This window comes from Meriones unguiculatus, chromosome 17 (genome assembly GCF_030254825.1).
Source record: "Meriones unguiculatus strain TT.TT164.6M chromosome 17, Bangor_MerUng_6.1, whole genome shotgun sequence".
Lineage (NCBI taxonomy): Eukaryota > Metazoa > Chordata > Mammalia > Rodentia > Muridae > Meriones > Meriones unguiculatus.
Genome location: NC_083364.1, coordinates 92,945,401 through 92,970,386, shown reverse-complemented (window position 1 = coordinate 92,970,386; position 24,986 = coordinate 92,945,401). Strand labels below are relative to the sequence as shown.

Genomic DNA, 24,986 nt, shown 5'->3' with positions numbered 1-24,986 from the left:
TCCCCAAGCTAAGCATCAGGTGTCTAGTTCCTTGCACATCTCTCCATGTGTAATATGCCTCTCAGAAGTAGTCAGCTCTACTGCCATGCTTGTTCTGAGACTGAGAGAGAACTTGCTCCAGTGTGGTGATACGTTAGGTAATGATGTGAACATGATGCCAATTTTGCATGAGCTTATGCGTGATTTTGCTGGCAAGCAACATTAGGCAAATGCAAAAAACTACCCAACAGAACCAGTATGGGTACAGATATATAAAACATGCATAGCTATATGTCTATACCATAAACATCTTCCCTTCTGCAGATCAATATGTGTTTTGAGCCATACCCACTCACATCTGATGTTTCATCTTCTCATCCATTTTCTGATAGCACTTTTGCTACAGTTGCTATGCCCCTCTGATGGCCATTTCTATAAGCCAACTTCATATTTTTTAAATATGTAGTGCCTTACTATTATATAGTCATGCATTTCATAGCCATTTAACATATATAGTACTATGCTGCTTTTAAAATTAGGTTCCTGTCTTCTTTGATGTGTCACTTTTGAAGTTTTTATGTGTGAAGCCCAACCCCATTTTTCCCATAAGCCTTTACAGCCATGGGAATTTTCATACTGCAGTTCATGTTTTTTTAGGATGCACTTGTCTTATTACAACTAAACTTGAAGCACTTATCGATTGGTGAGTCCCAGAAAAAGAATATTAAAAGTTATGTGTTATGATACTCCATTCCATGTCTTTGGTGTCCATTAGCCTCTTAGATTTTCATGCTCACACTCTCTCACACACATACAAACATACACATGTATATACACACACACACACACATGAGCGTCTGGAAGAGGACGACTTTCACATTGTGAAGCAGTGGACATCAATGAGTCAGTACAGGATTTCCTCAGATACATGGGTTTGTATCAGTTACTGTTACTATCTTTGCTGTTATAGCGTCAAAAGCAAATTCAAGTTGTCAACTTGAAAGAAATAAGTAAGGCCATCTCAGGATGTTTTTAAGGTAACACAATAGGTTTTAAATGTAACTTGTTGATTTACTAATGATTCTTTGTTTTCTTCTTGATGCATCCGTAGTTTCTGAACAGACATTACAGTCAGGTACAGTATAGAAAAATCAATGTATAAATAAAAGCAACCTTTTCTTTATTTTTCTAAAGCTGATGTTGTACACACAGAGATGTAATTTTACCTTCACGTTACAGGATAAATTAATATTTTCTTTTACTCAGTTTTCAGAAATTAAGTACTTTATTCCGGAAGAAATATACAGGATTATTTCTCTTCTTGAATCATAGGCATATTCCAATGAGAGATACTTCAGCTAGATTAAACCTCACTTTATATTTGCTTGAGCATTGTCATTTTTAGATCTTTCTCTTCATAGGCTGCAGGAAAGGGTCTGAACATTGATTCAGATACCATCCATGCTGTTTATAAGTACTCAGCACTACCTTTCACAGAAGTTGCTGGCTCATTCCCTTACTTTGTGGATGATTTTTTTTTCAATAACTGCAGACCTGCACTAAAATAAGATCTGAAACCTTTTCACTTTAAACAGCAGCATTGGTTCCCCAAGTTAGAGCAGGCACATTGATAGTACTTAAAATGGCTTCTCTTTTCCTTGCCATCTCATCTCTTTATTCTCTGTAGTTTGTAGGTTTTATCTTTAAAGGTGAATCTGTAGCAAACAGGACAAAGCACAAGTATTGCTAGAAATTTAGCTGAAAATCAATACCTTTTCTTCCTTTCCTATGACATTTTGCCTGATTACCGGTGTGGCTCTTCTGAGAAACTATTGCTGTTTTGTTTTAAAGGAAAGTGGGGGAGGGAACACTTGGTTGTGCTATGGGTTATGTAATGAGCACCAGTTCTGTAGGATATGGTATTTAGACAGACATTTGTAGTTTTAGCAGACTCGTTTCTGTAAACACATGAAGATGCCAACATGGTAAGAATAAACTAGGCTTATACTTTACCTTCTCATTCTATTTGTAAAGTGAGCTGACCTTATTAATTGGAACAACACAGCAGCCTGGTTTTGTTCACATGGCATTACTGTTTTTGCTCAATTCTTTAAGCTGTGCAGTCACAGAAATGACATCTTGACATTGAGTGGATTTTTATTGCTGTCTTCATAGTAACAGTGACAGTGACGTTAGAGTCCAGTGATGTCCATCATAATTTAACAGACTGGTTTTTGCTGGTTGTTGTCAGCTTTCTGTTGTCTGTACTGAGGACAGAGCAGATGATCTGCTTTTGTTAGCACCCAGTCACTGCTATTGATAATTAAACCAAACAGGAAGGTTAGAAATATGTATATATGTATATATGCTCTTAAGAAAATGAAGATATGGTTATCATTCAAATAATCTCCAGTTCCCAGACAGCTCCCAGGTCAAAAATACTTTCATGAGACTAATATGTCACTGATCTTTCCCAATCTCAGGTGCTCAGGACACTGCTAGTTTTGAATATCATAAATTAATAAGTAGCATAGTAAAATGAGGTTATTTTGTAAAATATGAAAGATTATATTAAAATAAGCAAAGGAGGACAGTGGGTTCTGAAAGGCATTGTGCAGTTTTAGCCAGTGGGATCAGAGGGGCCTTTTTGAAATTAAAGAGCTGAAGGATAAAGGGAAGAGTGTTATAGGCTGTGGGAACTGCAGGCTGAATGCTGTGTAATAGGTGCAGCCTGATAAGCAGGCCTGTGGCTGAGTGGCGAGTGAGCGGACAGGGGCTGAAGATGAGGACAGAGAAACCAGAGATAACCTTCAGGATACTACTGAGCACTTGAGCTCCTCTCAGGGAGATGGGAAGCATTCAGTAGTGATTTCATTCCAGCATCTCATTTTCTTCCCTAAGGCTCATTTTTGTGAGGGAGTCATTGTTCATCAAGCCCCACCTGTCAGTAATTTGAATCCTTAATTTGTATGTTTTAAAGTGGTTTTGTTTAGGAGGAAATGAAATTTATGTTTTTACCAGCCTCTTAATAAAATTGTAAGTCAGTTGCTGTATTGCTAAAAAATACAGCTTTTAAGTTTTATGTATTATAAACCAGCATACCATTGAACTAGAATGGTTCCTCTTGCATGCTTTATGTTTCTACAGTCATTCTGAAATAGTTTTTATGTCCAGTCTTTAATTTCATTTTTTCAGTGTGGTTAATGCCTTCGGCTGGGCTTGGCATTTAAGGCTGATCTCTTCCTGTGCCTGCGCATGCATTTTATTTGTGCTCGTGACAATAATTCTATATTCCAGATACCATCTGCTGATGAAAAACACTTTTACAAATGGTTTACTGCAGCTAACGTTCTCTTGAATTTTATTTTTGATTAGCATCTTCCAAAGTCTTAAAGAACATGTGTGAGAACTTCTACAAGTATTCAAAACCCAAGAAGATTCGAGTATGTGTTGGAACCTGGAATGTGAACGGTGGAAAGCAGTTCCGCAGCATAGCATTTAAGAACCAGACACTCACGGACTGGCTTCTTGATGCTCCCAAGTTAGCTGGCATCCAGGAGTTTCAAGGTTGGATTTTTATTTCAGGGGTTTAATTAAAGTCTTGACTGGAATGTGACACTTCACAGTTTGGAAAAGAAACTCAAGCTTCTTTTAGTAGTTTAAAAGCCAACATTTCTCAAGTCTGATAAAAAGCTTACTTCACTTTTTATTTTTAGATATTTTCTACTTAGTTAAAAAGAAAAATGGTAGAGCTGGGTATGGTGGTTTATATCTGTAATTCCAGCACTCCAGAGACTGAGACAGGAGGATTTCTTTAATTTCTTGGGAAGCCTGGACTACATAGTAAAACTTTGTTTTACATAGTAAAAGTTTGTTTTGGTTCATAAAATAAAACAAACAGAAGCAGAAGTCCTTTTTCCTTCTTTCTTTTTTTTTTTTTTTTTTGGCCAGTTGTTTCTCAGGAAATTGGGATGGAGACATCTTTGAAGGCAGCCACATATATAAGAAAAAAAAAACTACTTCCGTTTTTATTTGAGTAGGCATGAACCAAGATTATTTTGTAGTTGATCATTTGTACTCTTATTATTTAAGCCCAGGATGGCTCATTTTCCAGGGTGGGTTACAGAAATTATGGTAACTTGGTTGTGAAAGCGGCCTGGAGAGCTAAATTCTGTTGTAGAACCTCTGCGGCCCCTGCACAGATGTGGGCACATAAGCCCACACAGGTACACACACAAAATAAATTAAAAAAAAAACTTGGATGTTCATTGCGGATATTCTGCCACCGAGCTATTGATAGCAGAACTGTCCAACATTATAAGGAACTTAAGAATCCACTTAACCTTTCCTTACAAATATTCTGTTGTTACCAGCATTATGCATAAAGGTGCTATGTGTGGGAAAGTTTGCTAAATAGAAACTTTCCTTTCTTAGTAATTTTTATTCAATCACATCTTATCTTTTGGAATTTCTTTCAAACATTTTGTTAAAATTGGGCCATTTTCAGTTATATTAATCCAAGTTGGAAAAGAGGGATAATAATAGAATGATTAATAATAATAAAGACAGCATGATAGGTTTTCCCACATACTTAATTCTGTAGCAGACAGAATAATTCTTTTAACTCTGCAGATCTGATTCACTTTCACCTTTGAGAAGTGGCTGTTTCTCTTTTGTTAGTGACACAAATTTTAAGTTGTTTTCAAGTGATTTATATTTTTAAGGATCTTCAGAATAATCTTAAAGAGACTTAAGTTTAAAGTAATGTAGCTCACTGATGAATTTTTTTAATTTTTTTTAAATTTTTACTGTTAATATAAATTTGCTTAAATTCAAAACACACAAAAAAGATTTCTATGTGATCTGGGGCTGTCATGTGATCTGGGTAAGGTCATTTGAGCAGTGCTATATTTAAAGGTATTTTTGAATGCTTAATTGTAGATAAAAGAAGTAAGCCAACTGATATATTTGCAATTGGCTTTGAAGAAATGGTGGAGTTGAATGCTGGGAACATTGTGAATGCAAGGTAAGCTAGCTTGATAGCAGCACTGGGAGACATTAAATGAGTTGTCATTACAAAGTTGACATTGAGAAGAATGTGGAAAGGTACTTTTTAAATTGTAAATAGCAGTTCTCAATATTTTTGATATGAATCTCTTTCTAAAATTAAAGTGTTAATTTTTATATTAGAAGTTAAGACTGAAAAATTATAAGCAGTTATTTTAAAATAATAGGAACTGGCAAGATGACTTTTCACCAAACCTGATGACCTGACTCTGGAACCAACATAAAAAGTAGAAGGTGAAGCCAGCTCTGGCTTTGACCTCCAGATGTGCACTGAGGTGTGCATGGCCATGCACACACATGCACATGTGCACACACACACACACACACACACACACACACACAAATAACTTTTATTAAAATAAGCACAGTAACAATGGAGACCCTTTGTTTGCAATGCCAGGCAATGGTGGCACACACCTTTAATCTCAGCACTTAGGAGGCAGAGGCAAGCAGATCTCTGCAAGTTCAAGGCATAAATGGTTTTTCCTTCTTCTTCTTAACATTTCTAATCAGAAGTTTACTGGGAAGCATGTTTTACAGTTTTTACAAGTTGCTTTAATGTGTCTAATAAGACAGCTGGATTCTTACATATACTTCATGTACTTCTGTATTGTGCTGCAGTGTTGAAAGGAGTGAATTATGTGAAGAAAAAACACATTTTAATAACTTTTCTAGAGAATGTTTCCTCTGACAGGTACTATATCAAAACTTAACAAATGGTAGTGCCTCTTAAAGATTATTTGAAAATGGAATCTGAAACCTTATTAGTGAGCTTTTAAAAAACAGATTTGTTTGTATGTGTATGAGTGTTTTACTTGTGAGTATATAAGTGTACCACATGCAGGCTCCTGCCAAGGTCAGAAGAGGGTCTCAGGTTCTCATAAAACTGGAGTTACAAATGGTTCTGAGGTAGCATGCTGGGTGCTGGAAACTGAACGTAGTTGCCCTGCAGAAATAGCCAGTGCTGGGAACTGCTGAGCACAGCCAGTGCTGATTAGTGAGCTATTTGTGCTTTCTCTTTAAAATTAATAGTTTATTCACTTGGTAGCCCAGCTGTAGTCCCCTCCTTTGTTCCCTCCCAATCCCACTGTCCCTCCTTTATCTCCTCCTATGCCTCTCTCCAAATCCTCCTCCCCTTCCCTCTGACCCTTAGCCTATCATGTCTCATCAGGAGTGGCTGCATTATCTTCCTCTGTGGCCTGGTAAGGCTGCTCCCCCCTCAGGGGGAGGTGATCAAAGAGCAGGCCAATCAGTTCATGTCAGAGACAGTCCCTGTCCCATTACTATGGAGGCCATTTGGAGACGGAGTTGCCATGGCTTCATCTGTACAGGGGTTCTAGGTTATCTCCATGCATGGTCCTTGGTTGGAGAGCAACAGAACCAAAACATCTGGGCTCTTTGTGCTTTCATTGCACTAAATGTGTTAGTCTTTTACCTTGGCATGGTCCTTTTTTTTTTCTATTTTTTTTTTCTTTTTGGTTTTTTTGGACAGGGTTTGTCTGTGTAGCCTTGGCTGTCCTGGACTAACTTTGTAGACCAGACTTGCCTTGAACTTGCAGAGATCTGCTTGCCTCTGCCTCCTAAGTGCTGAGATTAAAGGTGTGTGCCACCATTGCCTGGCATTGCAAATAATTTTGTAACAAGTCATTTCTAACCAATTATATCTCGAAAACAGTCTATATAGAAAATTCAGATAATAAAGTGGACTGCCCGTTGTAGAAGGCTTTCATTCATTATCACTGTAAGAATACAGAAAGGTAACTGAAACCTCGCACCATTAGGTTGGGTCAGTAGCTCCTGGAGAGTCTTGGTGTGGGAGGGAAGTGGCTGCTCCCCAGTGGTCAGTGCACAACAGCGAGGGGCATATTGACTTCTAGGGTAGTTTGTGTTCTAATTCAGGTGAAATCATTAACATTTCCACGAAGTAGTTTGGAAAACGTCACTCAACACAAAGGACATGTATTGCACTGGGAAAATAGTAGTGACTCTGTTGCTTTAGGAAATGTTCCAAGAACTTCTCCAGACCTCACGTGAGTACTGCTAATCTAAAGCCGTATAACAGATTCAAAGTATATGAGCAAAATGGAATCTTTGGTACCCTATTATTTAAAAAGAGTGCTTGCTTTTAAAGGTGAGCAGTTGCCCATCTTTTGTGAGATTTTAAGAGGTTTCAGAAGGAAATTGTGGACTGAAATGTAGTGTAGTCATCAGTCTTGCAAACAGCAATTATTTTCTTAGTTGAAGTAAGTAATAGTTTAATTAAGGAAACAGAAAAGAAATCTGTCTTAAGTCGCTTATTTTGCTATTGGAATATCTTTCTTCAAAGTATATTTTAAGGTAGTACATACTCTTCGGGTCCCTGATACCAAAGAAATTCATTCATTGTTTTCCTAAATAAAGGAAATCTTTCCTAAAGACTTTTCTTTAATAAAGTGGTGGGTTTTCTTTTTACATTTCTTTAACCAGTATCTATTGATCATGTTACTCTAAATGGTAAAGATATATCCGAACGAGTAAAAAGGACAAACACCCTTGTCTGCATGGAGATTGTCTTCTACTGAGAATATACAAACAGTGCTAGGAAGTTTAATAAATAGGTGGCAGAGCATGTTAGAAATGTGCTAAATAAGGTGGAATCTGTGGAAATGGGAGGGGTTGAAGCAGGGTAGGGTTCATTGTAGAGATGACTTGAGGAGTGACCTGAAGAAAATGGTCTTCCAGAATCTGCATCACAGTTTTGGCAGTAATGTTGGAGCGTTTTATTTGGAGACGGTATGGCACATGATCTAAGTGAGATGGCTGTAAGGTTTTATTCTTGCTTAGTATTTATGTGACCTGGAATAACAAGAAGAACAAAAACCATTTTTCTCCTTATTGGAGGCTCTGAGGTTCAAATTCAGTACTTTGAAAGCACAAAAACTAAAGAAACATTTACCCTGCCTTTGTTCTGTGACTGCATTGCAGGATAACTGAGTAGTTGATCAGTTCTTTCTGAAGCTTAGTTACAATTGCCTGTGTTGTACTGTTCCAAAATGAACATTTTACAGCTATTAATTAGTAATAGATCTGTACACTGACCATCAGTAAGTGATGTTGATTGATATTCCCAGAAGAACAGTCATGAGCAACTCTACAAAGAGTGTGTTAGCCCCATTTTGGCCAAAAGAAATAACACAGATAAAGCTGAGCTTGTTGTTTAATCAAGTTGCTATACTAGTCATTGTAAAGGACAAAATGAGTTATGCAAGGACAAGCTGAGACACCATAAGAACACATTAGCCAGATGTAGACTGCTGACAGTTGACAGGCAAGTGGTCTGGTTCTTGTTTTTGTAATTGCCATTATGCATGTGAAGTGACAAGGAGGGTGGGGGACCATTGAGACTAAGAGAGTTAATAGACATGGCCCGTAACTCAAGCTGAAAACATTGGCCTCTTCTAAGAAACAAATCAATTGCAAGAAGACTTTTATTTTTAGAAAATAAGGGAAGTTTAAATACTAATTGCATATTGGGTGATACTAAGGGTGTTGTAATAATGGTACTATGGTTATGTAAGGATAAAAATGTCCATTGTATTAAAGACACAAAAGTTATCATGAGTGAAATGCTACATGTCTTAGATTTGCTCTAAAATATCCCATATTTACAAGAAAGAGGGCAAGAAAGAAGAAGAGAGATTTTGAAGCTAAATTCTGGTATATGATGACTTACTTTACCAATTTTAAGCTTTTTAATTTTTTCATAATAAATTATTTAAAAGAAAAATTTTTTAATTAAAAAAGAATAGTTTAGGGGACTGGAGAGGCAACTTAGCAGTGAAGATCTCCTGTTGCTCTTCCAGAGGACCAGTATTCAGTTCCCAGCACCCAAAAAGGGGGCTCACAACAGCCTGTAACTCTGTCTCCAGGTTTTCTTTGTCCTCCTCAGATACCTACACATACCTGACATGCACTTACACACATACACACACCCACACACACATACACAGTTTGTAAATAAACAAAACTTAAATTCATGAAAATAAGAGAACTAGGGGGTGAGATAAGGTGATATGTAGAAGTATGTGTTTCTTCATTAGCCTAATAAGACTTGAAACTAAAGTGCTATCTGAGTCACCTCATGTCATTTAGTGAGTCATTTGCCTTTGGTTTTTGTTGCTGTTTGGTTTTGTTTTGTTTTTCTGTTTTCCGAGACAAGTTTTTTTCTGTGTAGCCTTGGCTGTCCTGGACTCACTTTGTACACCAGGCTAATATCAAATTCAGAGATCTGCCTGCCTCTGCCTCCCGGAGTGCTAGGATTACAGGCGTGCACCATATTACTTCTGAACTCTTTGGTTTCTTGGTAGGCTTTTTATTTTAGCATTACTTGTTTATTTGTGTGTGTTTGTGTGTATGAAGGCACACATGTGCAATGGTGTGCATGCAGAGGTCAGAGGATAACTTCAGTGGTCAATTCTTTCCTTCCCCAGTGGTCGTGGGGATTGAGCGCAGGTTGTCAGGCTTGCAGTGACACCTTTATGTGGTGTGCTATCTCACTAAACCCGCATCTCCTTTTGGAGGAGCTGTAGATGTTTGAAATGCTGTATTATTTTTGTTAAGCTGTAAGTTTTTCTTTTTAACGGAAACAAAAAACAGTTTGCATGAAATTTTCTCCTTTTTAAGAAATCGGATATATAAAAGTGTGGTGTCTTCCTAAAGATTCCTCTTTAATACTTTGGTAGCACAACAAACCAGAAGCTGTGGGCAGTGGAGCTGCAGAAGACCATCTCCAGAGACAACAAGTACGTTCTGCTGGCTTCGGAGCAGTTGGTGGGTGTCTGCCTGTTCGTTTTTATCAGACCACAACATGCTCCTTTTATCAGGTCAGTAACAGACACTCTCCTTGTGGCACTTCTCACTAAATGACAAGAAATGTCGTAGAGTGTGCAATGTCATCTCTTCCATTTATTCGTTCTTTCTGTTTTAAAGGGATGTTGCAGTTGATACTGTGAAGACTGGAATGGGAGGTGCAACTGGAAATAAGGGAGCAGTTGCAATTCGAATGCTCTTCCATACTACCAGCCTTTGCTTTGTCTGTAGCCACTTTGCTGCAGGGCAGTCACAAGTCAAAGAGAGAAATGAAGATTTTGTAGAAATAGCACGAAAATTGAGTTTTCCTATGGTAAGCTTCTGCTGTTTATTCTTTAAGATAAACCTTTGAAATATATATTTCAATTTATATTTTCTGCCAGCAGTTTTGAAGATTTAAAGCAGTTTTGAGAAATGTCAACAGTACTCACCTATTTTGTCTTGTTACTATTGGGCTCACAAAAACAGTGTTGATAGTGGCAAGCACATCTGAAGCAAAGAAACAGTGGGAAGCACATTGACATAGTATTTTGAACTTCAAATGCCGTCTCATGTTTCCAGGGAAGGATGCTGTTTTCCCATGACTATGTATTTTGGTGTGGTGATTTCAACTATCGAATTGATCTTCCTAATGAAGAAGTTAAAGAGCTCATCAGACAGCAAAATTGGGATTCTCTTATAGCTGGAGACCAACTCATCAATCAGAAAAATGCAGGGCAGGTAAATACATACTGATAAGATAATTGTGTTACAAAGGGAACTTTTGAAGGGCTGGAGAGATAGATCAGCAGTTCAATGTACTTGCAGCTCTTACAGAAAACTCAGGTTCAGTGCCCAGCACCACACATTGGACAGCTCACAACCACCTGTAACTCCAGGTCCAGTGTCCTTTTCTGGCCTTTGCAGGCACCTGCACATTACACGGTGCACATAGAGACATAAAAAGGCATAAAAAGATGCACAGAAATAAAAAGAAATATGTTTGTTTTTCTTCAGATAGAGAGAAGGAAAGTAAGAGAATTTGGGGGACAGGGAGATGGGAAGGGAGTTAAAGAACTTGCCATGCAATCCTGAAGATCTAAGTCTGATCTTCGGGAACCTACACAAAAAGCCCAGGTGAGAGCTCTGGTGTGGAGCGTGCACCTGCAATCCTCAGGAAAGGAGGCCGGCACAAGAGGGTCAGCCAATTGCCAGAAGCTTGTGGACCAGCCAGCCTGGAGTAAAACTGCAGAATCCAGATACATCCCGCCTCATTGAGATAGAGGGCAAGAACCAACTCCCAAAAGTTGTCCTCTGACCTCCACATGTGGACTGTGGCACATATTCCTCATTCAACATACTCACAACATAAAATTATAAATATACACATAGTAAACAACAGTTGTAAAAGGATATGAATTTTGACGATTAAACATATTTTCTTATTCCATTTCTGTATTTATTGGGAGCTGTTTATACATATCCGTAGGTAAACATACAGAATTATGTTTTCTTGAAAGAGGAAAGAAAAATAAGAAAGGGGAAGAGAAGATTAAAAAAATTATAATTCTTCCTAGGAAAGAATGCACGTGTGTGTGTGTGTGTGTGTGTGTGTGTGTGTGTTTATATATATATATATCTGTGTACATATATATATATATACACAGATATATATATCTGTATATATATACACAGATATATATATCTGTATATATATGATACACTTTCAAACAGAAGACATAATTTTAGGTGATGATGATAATGTGGAATCTCAGGTTAAACAGAAGTGATTGGAGCTCCTGGTAACCTGGTATACTGTCTAGCTTGAATTCTTATACCTTGGTGACTACTTCAACTTTGCAGATGTTATTCAACTTTGCAGCTCCATTATTTGAGAGTATATCAGGCTAGATGATTCCCAAATACCATCTTCTACTTTTTTTTTTTTTTAAGATAGGGCAAGACTGGGGATTGAACCTAGGTCCTAATGCTTTCAAAGCAAGTGCTCTACTTCTAAACTACAATCCCACTTTTTCATAGAGTTCTGAATGTATCATAAAGCAGGGTGGTTTTCCTTATTTATGTTTTAAAGTTTCATTATTGGACAGTTAAGTGATAGGGAAAAGGTTACATTTTAGGTCTGTGGGTTTTTGCTTATTTTAAAAATTTTTGTTCTGTTAGTGTTCACTGAATAGATATTTTATATGAGCTTATCCAGCACATAAATGTAAAAATATAGGACTAGAGAGATGGAGCCAAAGCCCAATTCTGGCCTCCATGAACACTAGCACACATATGCAAAGACAAACACACAGATAACAAATCCATGTCAGCTCAGTTCCCAGCACAGCAGACACGGGCTACTCTCAGTCTTGGTCAGAGAAGCTTGTAGTGTTAGTTGTCAGTGGAGAGACACATAACTGCCAGAGTGCTGCAAATAAGACACTGAATGCTCAGCCCTTAGTCATTCATCCATATTAACCACCACCAACTTCCAGGGAACATCTCAGAAGGTGAGGAAGAAAAAGATGGAAGGACAGCAGGATGAGTGGAGTGCTGTGACACATGGCTATGGCAGTCATGACCGTAGCAGCTGTAGTACCTGCTTAACACCTAATAAGACTAGGCTAGCTAGAATTGCAGCTGGATGATCTCTAGGCCCCACCCATTCTGGGGGAGCATTTGGCAATTGATAGTTGGTGGGGGAGGGAGAATCATTTTTCTAAGGGTGGGGCTACTGGTAAGTTTTTTTATGCTCAAGTACAGTGGTTCTCAACCTGTGTGTCAGGACACCTTTAAGAGTCACATATCAAATAAATAAATAAATAAATAAATAGAAAGTTACATATCAGATATTTACATTATGACTCATAACAGGAGCAACAAAATAATTTTATGGCTGGCAGTCACCACAACATAAGGAACTGTGTTAAAGGGTCTTAGCATTAGGAGGGTTGAGAGCTGCTCTAATGGATGTACAGCACTAATTGGATTTAATGAGTTATCAAAAAAGAAGATGACATGATACTGTAGAGAATGGGGGAGGGTTGAAGGGGAGAAACAGGGTGAATATGATCATGTTTCATTGCATATGTGGATGCTCAAAAAAATCACAATTTAAGTGAAAACATAAACATTTTGAAATAACTTTGTTTTTGTTTATTTTAGATTTTTAGAGGATTTTTAGAGGGAAAAGTAACATTTGCTCCAACCTATAAATATGACTTGTTTTCTGAAGACTATGACACCAGTGAGAAGTGCCGTACCCCTGCATGGACAGACCGTGTCCTCTGGAGAAGGAGGAAGTGGCCTTTTGACAGATCAGGTTAGGAGTGGACTTTTTATTTAGGGAAGTTAATGTGAGTTTGTGAAAAGGAAGAAAGCAATGATAAATATTAAGCAACAACCAGAGCTTTTTTTATACAAACGTTACCTAGCATAAAACAAACACTTTAAAAATATTTTGTGTACGTGTTTTAGTGACATAATTTCATGTAAAGTGAAGAAACATTATGTAGAATTTCTGATTGCAGTCCTAAAATTGTTGTTTTTGAATGACCACTTAGCTATTAAACTTCTATGAAACATTGTTTAGTCCCAGGCCTTAAGTAATGTTAGAAGTAAGCAACATATTAATTCTTCCCAAGGAAAAATAAGATAAGTTGACCAGATATATTTCTAGTTTAAAGATGTCTAGGCTGCCTGTTTCCAGACTTTTGGCATTTTAGCCTCAGACTGTTGTAAGGTTCTAAAGGAAGTAGGCACTTATTTGTGTCAGATGTCCTACACAAGTGGCTTCTCTCAAATTTTCTTTTATTCTGATTTCAGCTGAAGATTTAGATCTTCTGAATGCTAGTTTTCAAGATGAAAGCAAAATCCTTTATACATGGACCCCTGGCACCTTGCTGCACTATGGGAGAGCCGAGCTGAAGACGTCTGACCATAGGTTTAAACAGTTTTTCTAATGATGCTTGAAGTTTGTTAGAAATAAGTCCCTTTAGAAATATTCCTAATACAGCTACCTTGCTTTGTGCCTTAAGGCCCGTCGTTGCCCTGATTGATATAGATATCTTTGAAGTTGAAGCTGAAGAGAGACAAAAAATTTATAAAGAAGTCATTGCAGTCCAGGGCCCACCAGATGGCACAGTGCTGGTCTCAATCAAAAGTTCTGAACAAGAAAATACTTTTTTTGATGATGCTTTGATTGATGAGCTTCTACAGCAGTTTGCACACTTTGGGGAAGTTATACTCATAAGGTGAGTGAGGGGTCTGCAACCAGAGTGCATATAAGCAGTGGTTTCTACACTGGAAAGCCTTATGTACTGACCGACTAGTGTGTAAGAATGATATGCCCAAACTAAAGAGCCATACTTAGGATGTTATTCAAGAACTCCTGGGTTTTGAAGTTAAGTTCTCTACTTGGAAAACTTAAAGTGAATAATGAAACTTTTACATGAACAATTGAAGACAAAGATTTGAGCTCAGGAATGACTTCTGCAAGATTTCCTCTACAGAGGAGCAATGTAGCAAGCAAGTGAGAGTGAAGCTGTGGATGGCAATTTTAGTGTTTTAAGGAGAGAAAAGTAAAGGGAGCAGGTTTGATGGTGTACACCCACCAGTACTCCAGGATCCAAGAGGCTGAGGCAAGGGGATCATGGGTTCAAGGCACTACATAGAGAGTGTGTAAATAATTGCCTTTAATAAGTAAATAACCTGGAGGGATTGTTTTTTGTTTTGTTTTGTTTTGTTTTTCTCTGAGCTGAAGAAATCTGGTGTTTAAGGTCATTATAAATGGTAAATGTGTAGTTTCCAGACAGCAGAAACATGGTAAGTAGTAGGAGCTATCTGTTTGAGTCTTGGGTCTCTGTATTTACAAAACTATATGCCTCTTGTTTTAACAGTGCTTTTTTTTTTTTCTTTCACATGTACAACTGTTGTGAGAAATTGAATTTCATGTGTGTCTTTTAATTCCATCTGGAAATGAGTAGTACATAATTACTTTGTATGGTATTCATGTTCTTTTTAGGGTGTGTTTTATTTGTACTCATTGGGCAAACCTCTACACAAGGCAGTATAGAAATGCAGAGGAGAACTTAGGCATGGTGTGTGCTTATAATCTTTGTGGAATGTCATCATAGTGGCTTTGTCTCCATAGGATGCAGATGGGGTGGTTTCTGTAGAGTGGAAGGAAGCCTGAGACACAGCAGGTCCTTTCAGGGAGCAGAGGCTGAGCAAATGGAAAGAAAATGTGTTTAGACTTACCTCAGATCTTTGTTTTTGTTTTTGTTTTTTAACACACACACCCCCACGCTCAAGTGTTTGAGAGCAGTCTCTTTTAAATCTTCAAAATGGTATAAAATTTGATCCTGAAAGATCGCTCAGTGAACAAAGGCACAACCTGGCCTGGGATCCATGTGAGGGTGGAAGAAGAGAGCCACCTTTACAGAGCTGTCCTCTGAGCTCAACACACATGCCCTGGCAATGATGAATTAATTCTTTTCTAAAAGACTTAAAAACTTAAGGCTCTAGAAAGTATGCTGTAAAATCTCCCAGATTTACTGATGACAGTAAACCTTGCCAAGTATAGAAATGTCAGGCCACCGGAAACATCTGTGAACTATGAGTGAGTGGGCAGCAAGTAGCTTCATGAGCAAATGTAAAATACAGCTTTGAGCTGGAAGACTCCAAATTATATAAGAACGAGACTGGTAAAAGAGAAGGGACTTGTGTCTTTTTTAACTCACTGGGTTCTTCCTAGTTCAGAACTGAAGCTAAAAGCTTTCCTCAGAATACTGTCAACGTTAGGGAGAATATTGATGAGAAACTCGCTGTTACTGTGATCTAAAGCCATGGGTATCTGGACAGTAAGGATATTCTCTCTGGCACCAGGGATAATACCAAGTTGATAAACAAAAGCAGACAGTAAAGAAGAGTAGATGTGAAGGTTACAGCTGTGACCACAATGCCATTACCAAAGAACAAACAACGTTTGGAGCTCAGGATAGGGTATACCCAAGAACAGTCTTACAGGGGGTATCCTCCATGGCCAGCCATTTGGTAGTATTTAGGTAAGAATGCCATCCTGTGTACTGACAGTGTTCTTGTAACTTAATAATTTCATTCCAGAGAAGCTGAGTCAGTTGTCATTGTGATGTCTAAGTGATTATAAGGTGTATACATGGGATACATGGCTTCAATAGAGCACAGTAATTTGGCTCACTTTTACTTGGTCCTTCTCTTTCTTTCTTTCTTTCCCTCGCATTCTTTCTCTCACTTTCTTTCTCTCTTTTTCTTTCTTTTTCTCTTTTTCTTTTTCTCTTTCTTTCTCTCATTCTTAAAATCCATAATCTTTTAGAATCTGGGCATGAGAAAGAAAGGTTTTTCTCCATACAGTAGGGGAGATTCAGTTTGTGAAATTGCTTCTGTAAATCAGACAGATGAGCATTTTTTTTCTTTGATTATAAATATCATTATATAATCAAAATGTGTCCTTTGTTTCTTTGGTGAGGGGGGTAGATAGTGAGGTAGGGCAGTGGGGTTTTGTTTCCAGGGTATAAACTTGGAATTAGAACAAAGACTCAGAGAGGAAGGAATGTCTGTGCCGACAAACACCCTAACCTGAAGCTCCTTGTGACCAAGTTGGGTTGTTTGGGGTTTCCTTCCCATTAATAGTCCCTATTATCTTTCTTAATCAAAGAAAATGGCCTTTGGGAAAGTCACTGAAACAGTGGAAAAACATAGTGCCTGACTGCAGAGTGGGTAGATGTGGCTTCCAACCTGAGGGACACCTTCAGTGCAGCCCTTTCTCTGCCTCTGTCCCTAACAATAAAGGAAGCAATCTCGCAGGGTGGTGTGGGAAGAGCACCTCCTCTGAGTACCGGTCCAGTGGCCGGCATGTGTTCTTCCTTGCCCCAACTGTTCATTGGTGACTACAGAGTGAGCTAGTTATGTCTATATAATTATGAACTAATTATATTCTTAGGTATCGCTTTTCTTTCTCTTCAGATTCGTAGAAGATAAAATGTGGGTAACATTTTTGGAGGGAAGCTCTGCCTTGAATGTTCTGAGCCTAAATGGTAAAGAGGTAAGATAGATTTGGTAATTCTAAACCATTTGAAATATGTCTGAAGATTTTATTTTTACAGACATGCAAATTGACTGTCTAAGTGTATTTTTTTCAGTTAAGGAAAACAGAAGACTGAACTGTGTGAAGGTTATTTACTATTTTTATTTGGTTGACCTTTTTATTAGTTTTCTGCCTAATGTAAGGTTTTTTTACTTTTCTCTTAGAGATATTAACCATTGACAGAAACGAAAAGGAAAACATGTTCCTGCCTAATTTGATTTCTATAATATTTATGCAAAATATTATAACATTTAAAATGAGAGTAGATATTCCAGCTCCTCTACATTGTTATCAAGTGTAGAACATGCTTTATTTCCAAGAGCACAAGGCAGAAGGGACAAAAGGCCCTCCTCATTCCCAGGGAGTTACCTCCCAGGTGGCTAAGGGAAGCCTTTGGTGTCAGGTGCCCTGTTTCAGCATGGATACATAATTTCCACAGAGAGCAAATATACCTGATTGCAGCATTTTCAGATTTAACCATTGGGGATGTTTCCAGTCTGTGATTTGAAATGTCACTGGTAGGGAACTTTCACTGCTGACCTGGAGTAATATTTCTTTCTGTGAAATGCTGCTTCTGTCAATTTTTATGAATCTGTTTTTCTTTTCTAGCTAAATCCTACATTGCTAAGTATATGGTCTGTAGGCAAAAGTAGACTGAATTCTAGGTTCCATTTCTCCAACAGTGAGCAACTCTGTCAGGACAGCCTTTCTTGTCATTTCACTTTTGCTTCCTTGAAAAAAAAATTTTTTTCATGTGTGTATTGCTTGAGTTTTGTTTGAATGCAGTACTAATATATTCATATCAAAATGAATCAGAAAAAGCAAAAAATGTCAGATATTTAGTTGACCCTTTTAGAAGTTACTCATTTCTAAACCTCTAATGTATTGCCTTTAATTAATTTAACCCTAAGCTTTTCAGGAATTATCCCATTTCAGAGAAAAATATGAAGCATCTAGGCATGGTGGCACTCACCTGTGATGCCAGCTCTTGGGAGGCTGAGACAGGGGCCTCACTGTGAACTGTAAGCCAGCCTAGGCTACACAGTAAGACTGTGTTTAGAAATAAACAGAAGCAAAACAAATACACACACACAGATTTTTTAAAGTGTTTTTAAAATATATTTGGTAAATATAAATCTGTGCAATACATAGGAAAATGATGAATTGATTTTAATACTTGGGCCTGATAAGCAAGTAAGGGATTTATGAACCTGACGTCAAAAAGTTCAGTTGCTGTTAGACAAGCCGTGCTGTTCAAGTGAGGAGCTTCTGACCTCTGTGCCTTCAGGGAGTCTTGAGAGCAATAATACTTTGAGCTTTGGAATCTACTCACAGAATCGCCAACTGTGTATTGACCATAGCTACATAGGTCATTTATAAATATTTCCTGCTGAGGAACTCTTCAAATAAAAGAAAGTTGAAACTGTATGAAGGAGCTTGTAACTAGGAAGCTGTTCCGTTGTATGTTTTTTTTTTTTTTTTTTTATTTTACCGTTGTATGTTTTGGATTTTAAGTGAGAGCTTTTCTTGTATATCATCTCCATGTCCTTGACGAACAATCTTATAACCAAAAACAAATTTTTTGAAGAGTTTAAAAAAATACAATAATGAGACAATAAGACTTGATTATAACATGTTGGTGTTTTATTAAATCATAATTAGATATAAGTGTATTAAAATGTATAAAATGTATAAACGTATTTTTAAAAGCCAAGGCCATGCTTTATGTGCTTTACATGTTGCAGCCATTCTAGTTCAAAAACAGTTAATTTTTGTAGACGATTCAAAATAATCTTCACACAACATTCTCCCAACATTTGAAATGCTAAAGCCATAAGTTAGCACATAGCATACAGTGGGGCAGTTCTCAGGGCCATTATGCCAAGGGAGAGAGGACCAGACAAGAGCAAGTACATGCGTGAGGCCTTCTGTCTCCTCTATGGTTGTTTCAGTGTAGGAACAGGTATTTAATGTATGGATCCAAACCAAAATCACATACCAGATTATCAGTGCTTTGTATTTGGTCAGGAAGAGATACTGGCTAGAGTAAAGGAATAATCCTAACCACTTTTATTTGACATCATAAGTTCTAACCTGCACATGGGAAAATTTTAGTATATGTGGAAGATTTTATTTTGACTAGAATTAAACTGTTGGTGCCACTGCATAGTGTAACATAGGCACCCTTCCCCCACAATAGTTTTCATGTTAATAAATTTTTCTTCTGTATCTTTTTTTAATCAACTAGTTATTAAATCGGACTATAACAATTACTTTAAAAAGTCCAGACTGGATTAAAAATTTGGAAGAAGAGATGAGTTTAGAGAAAATCAGTGTCACATTGCCCTCGTCAACAAGCTCCACCCTGCTTGGTGAAGACGCAGAGGTTACAGCAGACTTTGACATGGAAGGTTTGTATGTTGAGCAGTTGTATTCTGCATTCTAGAAAAATTTGTCTCAGCACCAATGACTTAGAATCCCACGTTCTCTCTCTCCTGCAACACAGTACTAATGATGGTTTGTTTCATAGAGTATGTTTATCGATTACATGACACTTGGTAATTTATGTGCTATTTTGTCATTATAGTAAATTCATTTGCATGTTTTAGTTTATATTATGTGATAAAAACACAGATTGGTATTTTGAGTGTGCCAGTTTGTGCTTATAATTATAGTTAAGTTCCAAATGATTCTTCTTACTGCCGAAATGAGTTTATAATTACAAAAGAAGATATGTTCCAAGGGAAATTTGAAAGAGTCCTAGTGGCTAGCAACATAGTAATATGGAACTGAACCCATGTATATAAATAGCTACTTCAATTGAAATTTTGGAGCAAATTGTCTGAGAATTGTAGTTTTCTTAAACATTATTTGAAATGTTTGCATATATATATATATATATATATATATATATATATAATGTATTTCATTATTTGAATACATTTGCTTCCTAATGTTTTATATGTGAGCATAGTTTCGCTAAGATATCGCTCTGTGATAAAGTGCATGTTTAGTGTGTCTAAGGCCCTGGGTTCTATCACCAGCTTTCCCAGAAATGAATACCTGATTCTGTACTGCTAGAGAACACATTTAAGTTAAATGTCTTTTAGGATAATCACTAACTTTTATCTTGGTCATTTGCTTGATCCACACTATTGTACTTTTTGTGTGCTAGGTTGTTGGTTCCTTTTCTAGTTTTGACCATATCCCTGACAGAAACAAGTTACGGACAGGATTTCTTTTGGGGGGTGGGGGAGTTCATGGTTCCAGAGGTTCAGTCCTTGTTGATTGGTCCATACACTTGGAAGAACCTTATGGAGGTGGAACAGATGGGGGAAGCTGGGCTTAGCAGACAAGAGACAAAGAAGAATGGAAAGTGTGTTGTAAGAGGAGGCCAGGGCAGAAGTAGACCCCAGAGACAAACTCCTACTGACCTAGTTCCTCCCACTAGGTCTACGACCTACTTTTTACCGATTTGCAATAATGTCATTATCTCATGCGTTCACTGGGGTGTTAGTCAGTTCATTGTGTCAGAGTTCTCATTGACTTAATCACCTCTGGGTGCTCTCACAAACACTTCCAAAAATGGGCTCCACTGATCTGTGTAGGCCATCAGGCTAAATAAAAATTAACCATTGTAGAGGTGCATGCAGGCGCTGCAAATTCTATGACCATGGTCTTTGTTAGTTCCTTCTAGAACTCACTCTTTTTTTATTAATATTTTTTATTTTTAAATAATTTTATACATTCACTTATATCCCAGCTGTAGCTCACTCCCTCTTTTCCTCCCAATCCTCCCCTCCCTCCCTCATCTCCTCCAAGTCCACTGAGACGGGGTGTCCTCCTCTCCTTCTGTCTGGCCCTAGCTTATCAGGTATCTTCAGGATGGTTGCGATGTCCTTATCTGCTTAGCCCCTTGATTTAAAAAACAAAACTACAAACTTTCCCATGGACAATCACAGTAAGGGATATCAGTGTAATAACGAATAGTTGAGCAATAGTCCATGGGAAAGTTTGTAGTTTTGTTTTGTTTTGTTTTGTTTTGTTTTGTTTTGTTTAAATCAAGGGGCTAAAGAGATGGCTCAGTGGTTAAAAGTACTGGCTGCTCTTGTAGAGTAACTAGATTTGGTTCTCAGGACCCACATGGTGAATCTGTAACTCCAGTTTCAGGGCATCTAACACCCTCTTCTGGCTTCTTCAGTCACTGAATTCTTGTTATACACACACACACACACACACACACACATATATATATATGCAAACAAAATACTCATACACATAAAAAACTACATAAAGAAAACTTTTTTTTTTTAAATGAAAAGAAACCAGGAAGGAATGGTCCAGGGTATCTCATACCTCAGAAAGATGAGGGAAGAAATGTGGACAGAAACTTGTCTGATTTAGGAGCAGTGAAGGGGCTGTTAGTGACCTTTGTAAGAATAATTTTGGGTAAAGCCAGATGGTGAAAATTGCTATGGGTGGAAGCTGGAAAAAGTAGGGGGCAGAACAGTTACTTTTAAATGGGGAGAGCCCAAAGTGCTTGGTGCTGCTTGAAAGGGACTGGTCCAGAAGAGGAGGCTGATGCTATGAAAGGGCTGGTGGAATGACAGTAAGGTCTCTGAGGACAAAGTGGCATGTACTGGACCTCATCCGTCCACCCAGTCATGCATTGCCACAGCATTAGCTGTGTGGTGAGAAAGCAACTTGCAGGAGGTCATGTAAGCTTGAGGGTACACTGTCCATAGTGTGGAAGTGGCCCTGTCAGTGGGGACAGTACTGAGCTGTTGAGATTGTTCTACATGCCGCCCATAGGACATCTGCAGTGCGGAAAGCTGGTAGGCTTACTTACCATTGTGCTCTCTGCTTAGTCTGAGAAACTGACTAGTCAGTGTTCCAGTCGCTGGAAGGATGGAGGGCGGATATTTCTGAAATAGGTGGGATAAAGGGTGTTTCTTAGCTGCCTGGTGACACAGCCTTCAGAAAAAGGGACTTGAAAGGAAGGCTAATGTTCTGGGTTGTGAATCCTGTTGCCTGGGGTGCCCTGACCCTACTTTCCAACTCTTAGATAAGTGGAGACGAGACCTGATCGGAGAAATGGATCTATGTTGGGTGAAAAGGCGTGAAGTGGGAGACTTCTGGCTAAGTGTGATACCCAAAACCTTGTTTACTGTGAGGTTGTAAGGTTACTGAGATCTTCTAGTCAGCCCAGCTCCGAATGCAGCTGCAGCTAATGGATAGGCATCTTTATGTTGTCTGTAAGGGCATTCGCACTGACTCTAATTTTTATATTTACAAATAGTATATATATATATATATAATAGTTTTACATGTTCTTGTGCTTATTTCCTATGTGTTGGGATTGCCTTAACATTTAAGTTGTCTTTAACTTTTAGCCCTGCAGAGCCTCTTGTGAAAGTTATTAAAAAGTGCTGTCTATGGTGCCTTGCTCTTGTTAGGTGATGTCGATGACTACAGTGCTGAAGTAGAAGAGCTTCTTCCTCAGCATCTACAGCCATCCACAAGTTCTGGCCTTGGCACTTCTCCAAGCTCTTCACCCCGGACCAGTCCCTGCCAGTCACCTACAGTTCCCGAGTACTGTGCACCCTCTCTTCCCATCAGACCCAGCCGAGCGCCAGCAAGGACTCCAGGGCCTCTGAATTCACAGAGTGTGTATCTTACTTGAAGTTTTTGTATGATTTTGTCTAGCCAGTTTGTTTGAACTTTGGATAACTATTATGCCCTAGTTTGTTTTCTGTTGTGATAAAAACACAGCTGACATATGAGCTGCCTGCTCATATGTCAGCTAAGTCACAAACTATAGTCATCTGAAATGAGGGGACCTTAATGGAAAAAAAATGCTTCCATAAGACCCAGCTGTAGGTAATTAGTGATCAGTGCAGGAGGGCCCAGATCATTGTGGGTGGTGCCATCCCTCAGCTGCTGGTCCTGGGTTCTGTAAGAAAGCAGGCTGAGCAAGCAAGTAAGCAGCACCCTCCATGGCCTCCACATCAGCTCCTGCCTCCAGGATCCTGCCCTGTTGGAGTTCTTGCCCTGACATCCTTCAGTGATGAACAGCGATATGGCAGTATAAGCCACGTAAACCCTTTCCTCCCCAACTTGCTTTTTGGTCATGGTGTTTTGTCGCAGTGATAGAAACACTAATACACTGGCCAAAACCAGCTTTGGGAAGAAAGGGTTTATTTGGCTTACAGGTACATCAAGCCACAACACGAGCTCAAGGCAAGACTGGAGGCAGGAGCTGATGCAGAGGTCATGGAGGATTACTGTTTCCTGGCTTGTTCCCCATGGCTAGCTCAGCCTGCTTTCCCATTCCACCTGGACCACCTGCCCAAGGGTAGTTCCTCCCACAGTGGTCTGGGCCTTCCCACATCAATCATTAATCAGGGAAAGTGGCCTGCAGACCAATCTGACAGGCAATCCATCAGTTGAGGTTCCTTTTTCCTCTAGTGACTCTAACTTGAATCAAGTTGACCAGAACTAACCAGTACATGTTATTTAGCTTCTTAGCCCATGTACAGTGCCCTGTAGACAGGAGCTGGATTTCTGCACAGGAACTCTTAATGGAGCAGAAGCTCATCACTGCTGCTGCCTCATGAGGGTTTGTCTCAGTCTTATTTGTGTGGTTAGAATTATCTGTTTCACAACCTCGGATTTTCTGTTGTCTGATGAGAATACTTAACTTTTAGGCTTTTTCCCTTTTCTCTGCTGGCCAGGAAGTTGTATACGACTTAACTCCAACAGTATATTTTGTCCCTTAATAGTCCTCCTCAGTAAGTCAGCTTTCAGCACCTCAGCCAGGTAAGAGGTCAGAGGGCAGGTTCCATAGTAGACTGCTATTCTATTAAGAGGAAAAAATAGAGTCGTTATTTGTTATACAAGCATGTTCCTTCTCACGAGCATCCAGTTGGCACCTAGTCTTACCTATGCACTTTCTTAGGTTCGCCAGTGGAGCCTCAGACAGCAGCCCAGAAGGATTCTTCCCAGACCTTAGAGCCCAAGAGGCCACCCCCTCCCCGCCCAGTTGCTCCTCCAGCACGTCCTGCCCCACCGCAGAGACCACCTCCACCTTCAGGTAACCAGCTACTCTTACGATGTCTGCTAACTTAATCCTCCTCTGCATCACCTTAAAAGCATCGTGCGTGCTTTCATGCTGCTAGCCCCTGGACTGTATGTGTTTATATGACCATTATTGTTACTTCTTCAGCTTTCCTGAAAGGAATTCTGAGGAGCAACAGGGCAACGTGTCTATCAAGCACAAGTCAGGCTGTCTCTGCCTGTGCAGGAGATGCTCGTTTGGGCTCTGCTAATTTGATATAATTGAGGATGTATGATGTTATTGGGTAAAACTAGGTTTAATTTTTTTTAATTCTTATTTTATTTTAGAACTGAAGAGCACACATATTTTTAATATGTTTTACATACCTCTTTACATGTTCTCTTAGCTAAATGCAATGTTCATTTCTTGTGAGCATATGATTGAATACTTGTGTGTAATGTCTAGCTATTTACATGACATGTGCTTTCATGATTATTAGAGTATTATCTTGACATTTCAACTCTTTGTTTAATGTCATTTCCTTTCTGCTGCCTAATTTCTTATGAACTGTAAGGGGCTAGGAGTCCTGCACCTGCTAGAAAAGAATTTGGAGGTAACCATTTATGTTTGCTATCCTGTGTGAATGCTGGTTTATCAGTGCTTTGCAGTTTGAACCCTATAATGCAGAAACAGTTTAAGTATGTTTGGTAAGCATCAAAATATATGACATTTATACTCCATGTTAAAAGAGCTCCAAACTTCCAAATTCCTGTTAGCATACTAGAGCTTAGTTTACCTGTGAGTATAACTAATAAGCTATATCTTATTTTACATTTTAAATAAATCATCAAATTCTTGCCTCATTTGTTTTATGGAAAACTACAGTTTTCTTATTTTCAATGAGATAATTTTTATTCACTGTTGGATGCT

At 38.6% G+C, this 24,986-nt stretch overlaps 1 protein-coding gene and 1 long non-coding RNA gene across 19 annotated transcripts in view; one reads left to right on the top strand and one right to left on the bottom strand.

Moving 5' to 3' along the window:
• The window catches only part of LOC132648602 (uncharacterized), a 45,198-nt gene that overhangs the window by 5,352 nt on the left and 14,860 nt on the right, over positions 1-24,986 (bottom strand). The gene's annotated exons all lie outside the window — the stretch shown is intronic.
• Positions 1-24,986, top strand: part of Synj1 (synaptojanin 1) — a 77,163-nt gene that overhangs the window by 38,907 nt on the left and 13,270 nt on the right. For 8 of the 18 annotated variants that reach the window (XM_060370719.1, XM_021628555.2, XM_060370718.1 and 5 more), the window contains exons 13-26: positions 1,091-1,114; positions 3,355-3,546; positions 4,921-5,005; positions 9,768-9,908; positions 10,015-10,207; positions 10,456-10,614; positions 13,042-13,198; positions 13,702-13,819; positions 13,914-14,129; positions 16,879-16,957; positions 19,248-19,410; positions 22,456-22,665; positions 23,958-24,092; positions 24,631-24,669. In XM_060370719.1, coding sequence (XP_060226702.1) covers positions 1,091-1,114; positions 3,355-3,546; positions 4,921-5,005; positions 9,768-9,908; positions 10,015-10,207; positions 10,456-10,614; positions 13,042-13,198; positions 13,702-13,819; positions 13,914-14,129; positions 16,879-16,957; positions 19,248-19,410; positions 22,456-22,665; positions 23,958-24,092; positions 24,631-24,669 — 1,911 coding nt within the window. The remainder of the gene's footprint in view (positions 1-1,090; positions 1,115-3,354; positions 3,547-4,920; positions 5,006-9,767; positions 9,909-10,014; positions 10,208-10,455; positions 10,615-13,041; positions 13,199-13,701; positions 13,820-13,913; positions 14,130-16,878; positions 16,958-19,247; positions 19,411-22,455; positions 22,666-23,957; positions 24,093-24,630; positions 24,670-24,986) is intronic. The other 10 variants (XM_060370724.1, XM_060370723.1, XM_060370732.1 and 7 more) reach the window with 3 other exon arrangements.